Source organism: Fringilla coelebs (genome assembly GCF_963513975.1).
Source record: "Fringilla coelebs genome assembly, chromosome: Z".
NCBI lineage: Eukaryota > Metazoa > Chordata > Aves > Passeriformes > Fringillidae > Fringilla > Fringilla coelebs.
In genome coordinates this window covers 56,185,209-56,194,933 of record NC_140031.1, presented here as the reverse complement: position 1 = coordinate 56,194,933, position 9,725 = coordinate 56,185,209, and the positions used below count along the sequence as shown (strand labels likewise).

General features: G+C 42.8%; 1 protein-coding gene across 1 annotated transcript in view; it reads left to right on the top strand.

Annotated features, from left to right (window-relative positions):
- The first annotated feature begins 3,390 nt into the window (after positions 1 to 3,390).
- Positions 3,391 to 9,725, top strand: part of LOC311165305 (3'-5' RNA helicase YTHDC2-like) — a 29,641-nt gene continuing 23,306 nt past the window's right edge. Inside the window, exons 1-5 of the mRNA XM_084225168.1 lie at positions 3,391 to 3,664; positions 3,936 to 4,026; positions 5,531 to 5,727; positions 7,494 to 7,690; positions 8,344 to 8,510. Of these exons, the coding sequence (XP_084081294.1) occupies positions 3,484 to 3,664; positions 3,936 to 4,026; positions 5,531 to 5,727; positions 7,494 to 7,690; positions 8,344 to 8,510 (833 nt within the window). The 5' untranslated portion in view covers positions 3,391 to 3,483. The remainder of the gene's footprint in view (positions 3,665 to 3,935; positions 4,027 to 5,530; positions 5,728 to 7,493; positions 7,691 to 8,343; positions 8,511 to 9,725) is intronic.

Genomic DNA, 9,725 nt, shown 5'->3' with positions numbered 1-9,725 from the left:
CATCCTGTGTTATGCAGGCCTTGGGGAGAATATAGGGTATATAAGCGGGCAGTACGAGGCAATTGGAGTGAACCTCCGGGAAACGCTGGCACTCTGTCAGTCGGATCCAGGTTCACCCAGCGCCAAATTCCGGAGCTGACGCTGTCTTGGCTGTGGCGGATTTTTATCCAATTTGTAATTAATAAATCTTTGTCAATTTTTTTTTAATTTAGCTGCGGAATCAATAATTTATAACAGTTCCTCTTCCCAATTTTTACTCATCAGCAGTTTCTATTCCCAATTCTTATGTCACAATTCTATACTCTATTGTGATTTAGTTTTTCTCAGGATGTATCCCAGAAAAAGGTGTTTCAGTTTTCTGAAAGAAGGAAGGAGTTTCCCCGATGGTGAGTGTTATGAACAAAAAAAAGTGTTACTCAATTTTTTTTAAATTGCAAAGCTCACAACTGAAACCAATAACTGCCAAGTGGGAGTCCTACCTATTTATGGTTTATAATTTCATGTTGTAATGTTCTGTTAACAGTATACTTTTAACTACCTGTTCTCAGTAGCTGCTAGGCTGCCCGAAAGTGGTGGGGCGTGACCCCCACCTTCGGCACGGGCCCCCTGGGCCAGGGATGATCCGGGAACGGCAGGCCAAACCCCCACTCAAGCACGGGTCCCAACTGAGCCGGGGAGGGGGCACCCCGGAGATAGCACGGGGGGCAGGGACCAGCCCGAGTTCCTTTCCTGCAGGGGCAGCTGCTGGGTGTAGCCCCCTGTTTCCCGGGAGGGGGCACCCCGACAGACTGGTATGCTAATTTAGTTGTTAACACTGTATTGTATCAGTATCACCCTGCCTGGGACAGGTAAATGACTGTTTCTCAGACGGTGGAGGGAAGGGGATCAGGAGTTGATATGCTGAACCAAGATGCACCAGGAGCAAAATGCACCAAATGCAAGCTGATAAACCCCTAAACCGGTGAGCCAATATGGAATTTAGAAGTCACAGTAGGGTCTGGACATCTGGGCGAAGTCTGGAACTGGCAGAGACTCTGAAAACCTTCATGGCCCTTCACCACAACTTAAGAAAATGTTAGTAGGAGCCGGGACTCAAGATTTCAACCTTAAAAAGTGGGATTCAGGAGTGTATACGCTGATCTGTTCTCATGAGGAGAAGACCTCCAGCTCTGTCCCGCGATGGACAAAGCTGCATCTACCTTCCTCCTCCTCTGAGTCACTCCTGAGAATGATTACAGCGAAACCGTGGACCTGTCGGGCTCCCCAACCTTGAGCTGATCACTTTTAATAAAGGTGTTAAAAGGAGTAAGATCCCTTGACCATTTGTTTCAGTGAGGTCTAATCTCCAGATGCGGATCCACCTTTTGATTGCAAGGACTATAAATCTCCTAACAACGATGTCCAGCTTCCCTTGGTCGAAACTATTAATCCTTGAGTTGATGTTCATCTTCCTTTCTCAAGCTGCATGTTTCCTTTTTATATATTCTAAAGCTATAGTTTCAAAGATCCTTACTACAGGAGATCTTTCTCCTTTTGATGCCTTTATTAAAAGCGATCAGCTCAGGATGGGCTCAGGATGGGGGCAGCCGACAGGTCCGCGGTTTTGTCGTTGCTGCTCCCAGGGGTGGCTTAGAGGAGGAGGAAAGTGCAGCAGCTTTGTCCCCTGGGCGGGGCATGGGGGGCGAGCAGAGCTGGAGGTCCCGTCCTCACTGGGGTATACCCTTATCCTTCTGTCTGCCAGTCCCGGGGTCCTGACTCATGCTGTTGTCTTTCTCAGTAGGGTGAGGGGCGACTGAGGCTTCCAGCATCCCCGCAGGCTTGGAACTCTGTTCTTGACATCTAGACCCTGCTCTAATCTCTCAATTTTGATTTGGCTCGTTGCTTTTGGGGGTTTATTAGATGAGTTTGGGGGTTTTCACCCCGTTGCACCCTGGGTCTGGGGTTCATTTACATATGTCTCCTGATGATGTCCTTCCTTCTCACCGTCCGAGAAACAGGCATTTACCTGTACCAGGCAGGGTGATGCTGATACAATACAGTGTTAACAACTACATTAGCATACCAATCTGTCGGGGTGCCATCTCCCGGGAAACAGCGCGCTGCGCCCAGCAGCTATCCCTGCAGGAAAAGGGTTCGGGCTGGTCCCTGCCCCGGTCCCTGCTCCCGGGGTGCCCCCTCCCCAGCTCAGTTGGGACCCGTGCCCAGGGGGGGTCAGCCCGTCGTCCCCGCGGACACCGCCCGTGGGAGCTCCCCAGCACCGCTAGGACCCGCGCTGGGGAGGGGCCGCTGCACCGCTCCCGGATCATCCCTGGCCCGGGGGGCCCGTGCCGAAGGTGGAGGTCAGGCCCCACCACTTTCGGGCAGCCTAGCAGCTACTGAGAACAGGTAGTTCAAAGTATACTGTTAACAGAACATTACAACATGAAATTATAAACCATGAATAGTTAGGACTCCCACTTGGCAGTTATTGGTTTCAGTTGTAAGCTTTGCAGTTAAAAAAAATGGATAACCCTTTTTTTTGTTCATAACAGATATTATTGCAAAACTTGTTAAGGCTTAACTACAAGCAGAAGGTTCCTGTCAAAAAATATCCCTAAAGCTTTAATTCAAATGCTTCTAAATCAACTTAAGACTTATAAAGGTTAACTGAAAACAAAGGATAGGTTCAAAGGCCTTCTTCCATGCTTTACTTTTCTCAGTTATTAGAATTCATCTTTATAACTGTCCCATAGTTGGTTTCCACACATATTACAATCACAAATACACACACTGTCTTTGTGTACTGACACGAAACACAGTTTTGTATTTCACATTCCCTTGAACAAAGACGCCAGTCCACATGTCAGGGACTTTTATCCTTTTACTATACAGTCACCTAAAATCCAACAACTAGCTCTTCCAGTACTTCTATATAACTGCAGAAGCGTTGGCTAACAAGCTCTCAACTTCTACAACTAACAGCTTGCCAGTCCTCACCACAGACTTTGGTACAGACCAAGGGGTAGAATATGATAGCCATATTTTACCAAGACAGAACAAGAAAGGAGAGAAATGAAGACGGAAAAGAGGAAAAGAGAAGGAAAATCTTGATGACTCCGTAAAACATTCAAAACAAACAAGGCTGAGAGGACTGCGATATTACCACCTACACTGAACGCCATTCAATGAAATCGCATGAAACCTGACAGGTATCGCGCTGCTTCTTCAGTCACGGCCGACTGTGACACTATTACGCAACACGGATGCCAGGACACACTCCGTAAGGTTCTGCCGGCCACAAATCCACCCCGAGCGCTTCCTTCCGAGCGCAGGGCGGCTCCGCCTCCCGCAGCCGCCGCGCCGGTGCGATCGCCGCCCGGCGCTGGGCACACGTCACGGCGCCGCGCCCGCCCGGCCCCGCCGCTGCGTCGGGGGCAGCGCCTGCGGTCCCCGCGTGTGCCGGAGCCCCCGCTCTTTGCCGGAGCCCCGCTCTGTGCCGGAGCCATGTCGCGGCCCAGGAACGTCCCGCCGCGGCGGCACGGCGCGGGCACAAAGGGCTCGGGCGCTCCCGCCGCGCCGGGCCGCGGCCGAGGCGGCAAAGGTCTGAGGGATATCCGTGTGGACGAGGAGGTGGAGATCGCGGTGAACCTCGCTCTGGAGCGGTTCCGCTATGGCGAGGACACGGGTGCGTGGGGGAGCCGCCGGAGCGGAGCGGGGCGGGCGGGCAGCCGGGCCCGCGGGCTCTCCCGGGCAGGAGCCATCTCGGGCGGCCGCGCTGCCCCGGGGCGGGCGAGTCCCGCACGGGTCCCGGGACAGCGCTGCCACCAGTCCCGCTGTGCGCGGGGAGCCTGGTGGGTTTGGGGACTGATAAACTCGCGGCGCCGAGGTCTTACGTCGGGAATACTCCCTGTTGAGTTTTTGTGCTCGGGTTTTTATTTTTTTAATTCTCTTTCTAGAAATGGAGTTTCCGTCTTCTTTCACTAGAACCGAAAGAGCTTTTGTTCACCGGCTTTGTCATTCTCTTGGATTGATATCGAAGAGTAAAGGGTAAGTTTGACTCTTATTTGTATGTATTGTTTTCTCTTTCTGGTGCAAATTTATGGGATTTCGTTATCAGTGTTAAAACGATCTGTGTTTTTAACTTGTTTTGCGGTGTCATGGGGAATGGTACTAGAGAAGAAACTTTAAAAATAATATAAAAATAGTTGCCTCTGTGCTTTGCTTGATGCCTGAATAAAAAAACGCGTGACGTTCTAGTTTGTAATGCAGTTCAGAGGACTTCTTGTGCATAGGAAAGACTTCTCATAAAGATCCTTCCTGGTTTTTTTTTTTTCCCTGCACTAATGTGTTTTCAAAGGTTTTGCATAGAATCTCCTGCGTTGCACTAATGTGTTTTCAAAGGTTTTGCATAGAATCTCCTGCGTTGTCAGGTGCAACTTAGAATAACATGTTCAAAAGAGTACTTCTGTTGGGAAGCACAGTAGAGGGCTCAAGTGTTGCTAGCAGGCAGAGGGAGGTCATAGTTCGCCTCTACTCAGCACTGATTAGGCTACACCAAGAGTGTTGTGTCTGTCCAGGGCTGGGATCACCAGGAGGACAGAGACCTAGACTGGTGAGAGTTCAGTGAAGGACCAACAACCTGGTGAAAGGGATGGAGCATCTCCTCTATGCAGAAAAGGCCAGAGTGCTAGGACTTTTCAGCCTGCAGAAGACAAGGCTCAGGGGGATCTCAACAGTGTACTTGAAATGAGGATGTAAAGAGGACTGAGTCATTTTTACCAGGGGCTGCTGGAGGTCGTTGTGCCTTTCCTCACAGAGGCTGCCCTTGCCAGCACCTGGATGCCTACACCAGTCTTCCACCCTTGCCAGGGACAGGTCACTGGGCTCTTAGTGTAACCTTCTGTTCTTACCCTGAGAAGTTGTTTTGAAAGTGTTGATGTGTCAGTTGTAGCCCAGGCACAAGTTAGTTCAGTTTCAAATACATTTATGACAATTCTTTGCATTTTGTTGTCAAGAGTTCAGTCTGAGAAGTAGATCAGTGTTATGGTTAAGTGTTTTGGGTCCATTTCTACATAATAAATCTTTGATAATGAACATCCTGAGATCTGATACATTCTTCTGGATTTTGTTAAAGCTTGGAATGCCACTAGCAGGGAGCTTTTTTGTCTATTTTGCTTATTTGTTGATTTTTAACTTCTAAATCTTTCAAGTTAGTCTAAAAGTCAATTTGATGTTATAACTCTCAGTACTGATTGATAAAATGATTGGTAGAGCTGGCTGTATTTTGGGAGACAAGTGCAGTGATAACTGGGGCCTAGTCATCCCATGTCTGCAGTGTCTGTTCTGCATTACCTCATGTGAATAGAAGCTGCTTTTGATAATGATTATGGTGAATGCTGCATTATGCTCCTTAGGACATTACTTGGAGGATTCTTGTTGTGACATTATATTTGAAAATAAGCTGAAAGTCATCTTGAATTATTATCAAAGATCATTTCATGGAGATAACTAGTTTACTTGTTCCTGAAATGCCTTTTTTCCTTTCTCCCAGGAAAGGAGCAAATCGATACCTAACTGTAAGAAAAAAGAATGGATCAGAACTGAAACGTGCAGTAATGACTTGTGCCTTAACTCCTGGTACAAAACATGCTGTTTGTACTTTAATTCGAAATTTTCCTGTCACAAATAAAGAACGAACAGAACTTCTGCCAAAGACAAAACAAGGAAATGCATGCACTGTTGAATCTGGTATGTTCAGTGTGTCTTGTGATATGGACTTGTCAATCAACACTAGTTGTGAAAACAACCCACAACCCAACCCCAAAACAAACCCCTCTGTTTTCTGTCTCTTCTTCTGTCCTAACTGACACTCTTCTTTCTAAACAAAACTAATAATTTTCTTGTCTTGTAATTGTTAATATAGAGTCTTTCAAAACCCATGTCATAGGATGCCCAGGCAGTCATTGCAGTGTCTCCCCTGTACCAAGTTAATTTTCATTATTTGAGACAATTTCAACCAGATTTTTTTTTAAAATACAGTTGGGAAATGTGGATTTCTGCAAGTTCCATGGGGTAAGATTAAAGAGACAGGTGTTACCGTCGCTCTGTGTAAGAGCACCCTTAAAAGAAAAATGAGACTGTCTGTTGTGCCTGTAGGAATTCATATCCTTGATAAAAGAAGGAATTCGTATTTTGTTTTGCCACCTAAAATAGATTCAGTCTGTAAGAGCTATTAAGTAAACTTGGGCTATTATGTAAACTTCTTGATTTCTAGAGTAGAAAAAGTCATCTGGAAGACAAACTTTTGGTATAAGGTGGGTTTTTTTAAATAATGCTTTTGACATGGCTGTTGCCTTAAAGTTATGTTTGTAAAAGTTGTGTTTCTGTGTACAAAGCTGGGTGTAGTGAACAGAGAACATAGCAGTATGCCTTGTTTAAATGGATATTTCTGAGTCATTGTGATCGTTCTTTAAGTGCTTCCTTTGCTAGTGTTCTTTCTCAATTCTTTCATTTGTTTAATAGGATTGTTTAGTGAACAGAGGGAAACTATGATAAAAGTACCAAAGAGAATCTCTTAGAGAATAGAGTATAAATTAATGATTACTGTAAATTTTATCTTTCTTTACATTTCCAGAATGGTCTTTGGCTCATTTAATGTGTTAGTCTGTGTCTGTCTTGGTAAAACAGTGTTTGGAATTTAATATGTGAATCTGTTAATTGCATTAAATAATTGCATTATGCTTCTATAATTACATTAAAATTGCATTGACAGTGAGCTTCTCATTCTTCTGAAAAATAATTATTAAGGAATTATAGAGTAGCATTTAACATACTGATGTTGAAGTAGCCTCCTCAGAAGACTGCAGGTTTTTTAGCTACTTATGCATTGCTTTCTGATAAATCACATTGCTGTGTGGCTCCAGGGCTCTCAATAAGTCATGTTTCAATTAGTACCTGTTAAGACAAATCTTATGGACTAGGCTATTATGTTATGTAGGACTGACTGAAACTCCTTTCAGTTACTTACTTGTCTTAAAAGACAAGTAAGGCTGTGAAAGAAGGCATGTTAATCACAGTAAAATTATCTTTTTGTTGGAAAACATAGTTTGGAATAACTTAAATGTTTAACTCTCTGGTGGATTTTTGTAGGCAAACTCCTGAGGTGGGAATGTGTAAACAGATACAAAAGCCAAGGCTTTTTTCCTCTGTTTTAGTTTCTATTTCTCTTTAAGCTTTTCATGCCTTTTTTTAACTTCAGCAATGTACTGTGATAATTCAGTTTAATACTGAAAATTTAGTTTAAAATTTCCATGAAAGTAAAAAAATTCTTTGAACTATATTTATTTCAAGCACCGTAACAGGATGTGTTATCGTGAAAATCACTTTTAAATATGTCATAGGTTTCTCACTTTAACAACAGGGATGCTAAAAAATCAGAAGTGTTCATTTTTAAGTACAATTTTAACCAGTGTTTTAGTGACCTTCCATTATAATTTATTTACTTCTTTTCACAGAAAACAAAGAAGTGAAGACGAGTGGACGACTTAGTGATGGTATCCCCCAGGTTCCTGTGAAAAGAGGGGAATCAGAGTTTGATTCCTTCAGGCAATCACTACCAGTTTTTGAAAAACAGGAGGAAATTGTTAAAATAATAAAGGACCATAAAGTTGTTTTGATTGTAGGAGAGACTGGATCAGGAAAAACTACACAAGTACGTTTGAGTGAAATAAAAAACATAACAGTGTTTATACCAAACTCATGAAAAATCTGTAATATTTCTATAATAAGGAATTTTATTATTCTAGTTTTAAGGCTTTTGTTTTCCCATGTGGTTCAAAGTCTAGTGTTCCAGTTAGCTTTTTTGCTCTTGCAATACTAAACCAGCATATGCACATTTAAAGCATAAATTATTCTGCACAATTTGATGGACATCAGTTATTCTTTAAAATAATCATAGAATATTGAAGGGAAAGTAGCTACAGTTTTGTATACCCTTTTCCTTCTAAAGCTAGTTCCTAGTATGTGGAGTATTATTGTGTTACAATGAAAGATTGTCTACAGGGTTTTTTACATAGATTTCCCTGAAGTGGGGGAGAGAAACCAACTTTTGGTTGGTTGGTTGGTTGGTTTGTTGGTTTTTTTTGTTTTGATGTTGTTGTGTTTTATTTGAAAGAGATGAAGCTTAATAGACAAAATTGATTTTTCTGGCCCTTTTTGCCACTTCAGGTACATTTGCAATGATAATCCTATTGTGAGTAATTTTGCACGGTTTGTGATACTGAGGTGTAGTTAAATTGTTTCATTGTGATAAAAAAGTTATGAGTCTATCAAACTAAAAAGCACATTTAAACCACTTCTTTACAGATCCCCCAGTTTATTCTTGATGACTGTCACAAAAATGGAACTCCCTGCCGTATATTTTGCACTCAGCCAAGACGTTTGGCAGCACTCGCTGTGGCTGAAAGAGTGGCAGCAGAAAGAAGAGAAAAGATTGGCCAGACAGTTGGTTATCAGATCCGATTAGAAAGCAGGTACTGATGACATTTTTTTAAGTCAGTTGGTCTGGTATTGGTGTTTTGTGTCTTGGTTATTTAAACTACAGAGTATTTGGGTTGCAGCTAAGTAAAATATCACTGTGTAGGATAAGTAGGATATGTTATTTTGGGTAATGAATGTTTAAGAGTTGGAAAGGATGGTTTTTCTTCTGTATTATGCAGTTTCATGCAGTGAGTTGTTCTATAGAACTGAACTGCAAGCGCTTTCTCTTGATTTCTTCTAGGGAGTATGTGTGTAGATATCCTTGTCCTCTCTACTTTTAACATTAGTAAATCCAAAAGTTCTGCAAGATTTGAAAATAGCTAGGAAGACCAGCATGCTGTGACAAAAGCTATGTGGGGAGAGTTTATAGGGCGCAGAAGAAGGAAAACAACAAAATCAGAAAGTGAACAATGATGTTGAGCTTTACCAATCTACTTTGGGTTAAATTTATTCTGTTTCATCTTTTATGTTTAAAGCAAAAGCAGAAATTCTAGATGACCTGAGGAATTTGCTCCTAAATTAGAGCAGGGATGGATGAAAGTCTGAAGATTGTGTGTGGTTTCTAAAATCTTTGAATTGTGTAAATGGTGGGCTTTTCGGGAATGGGCAGCAGCTGGGATACAAGTGAGAGGAAGATGGCAAAAGGTATGGCTGGTTATGTTGCTTATATGGATGAGGATAATACATTTCTAATGAAAATGAAAGCACATGAACAGCAAAGCCAAGTTGAATTTTGTTATGCATACCGAAGGTCAGTCACAAGTCTAGAAGAGCATCAGAAGAGTGAGTAAAGATGAATTGCAAGCGAGGTGGATGATTATTGTGTGGAAGAATTATGCTCAATGAAGAAAAACAAAGTATGGAAGATGGAAGAATTACTGGAAGCAGTGCAGAACAACCGAAGAGTTCACTTGAGAAAGAGCAAAAGGGAGAGATGGCACTGTTTCCGTCTTGGCAAAAAGTGTTGGATGGAAGTGTTGCTGTAACACAGAAATCTGGTATTTTATGTTTTAGTGTCTATTAGACAGTAGGGGTGATTTCTAGAAGGCTGATGAAAGAGAGAGAAGAGATCAAAAAAGTAGAGCACTTCCATCTGCTATGTGTTCCCTGAATTCAACATATAAGAGTATTTTTGAAGTGAAAAAAGAAGTCCATACTTGAAATAGAGACATATGTATGTGTGTTCCTTTGTTTAGCAGTCTACAGTT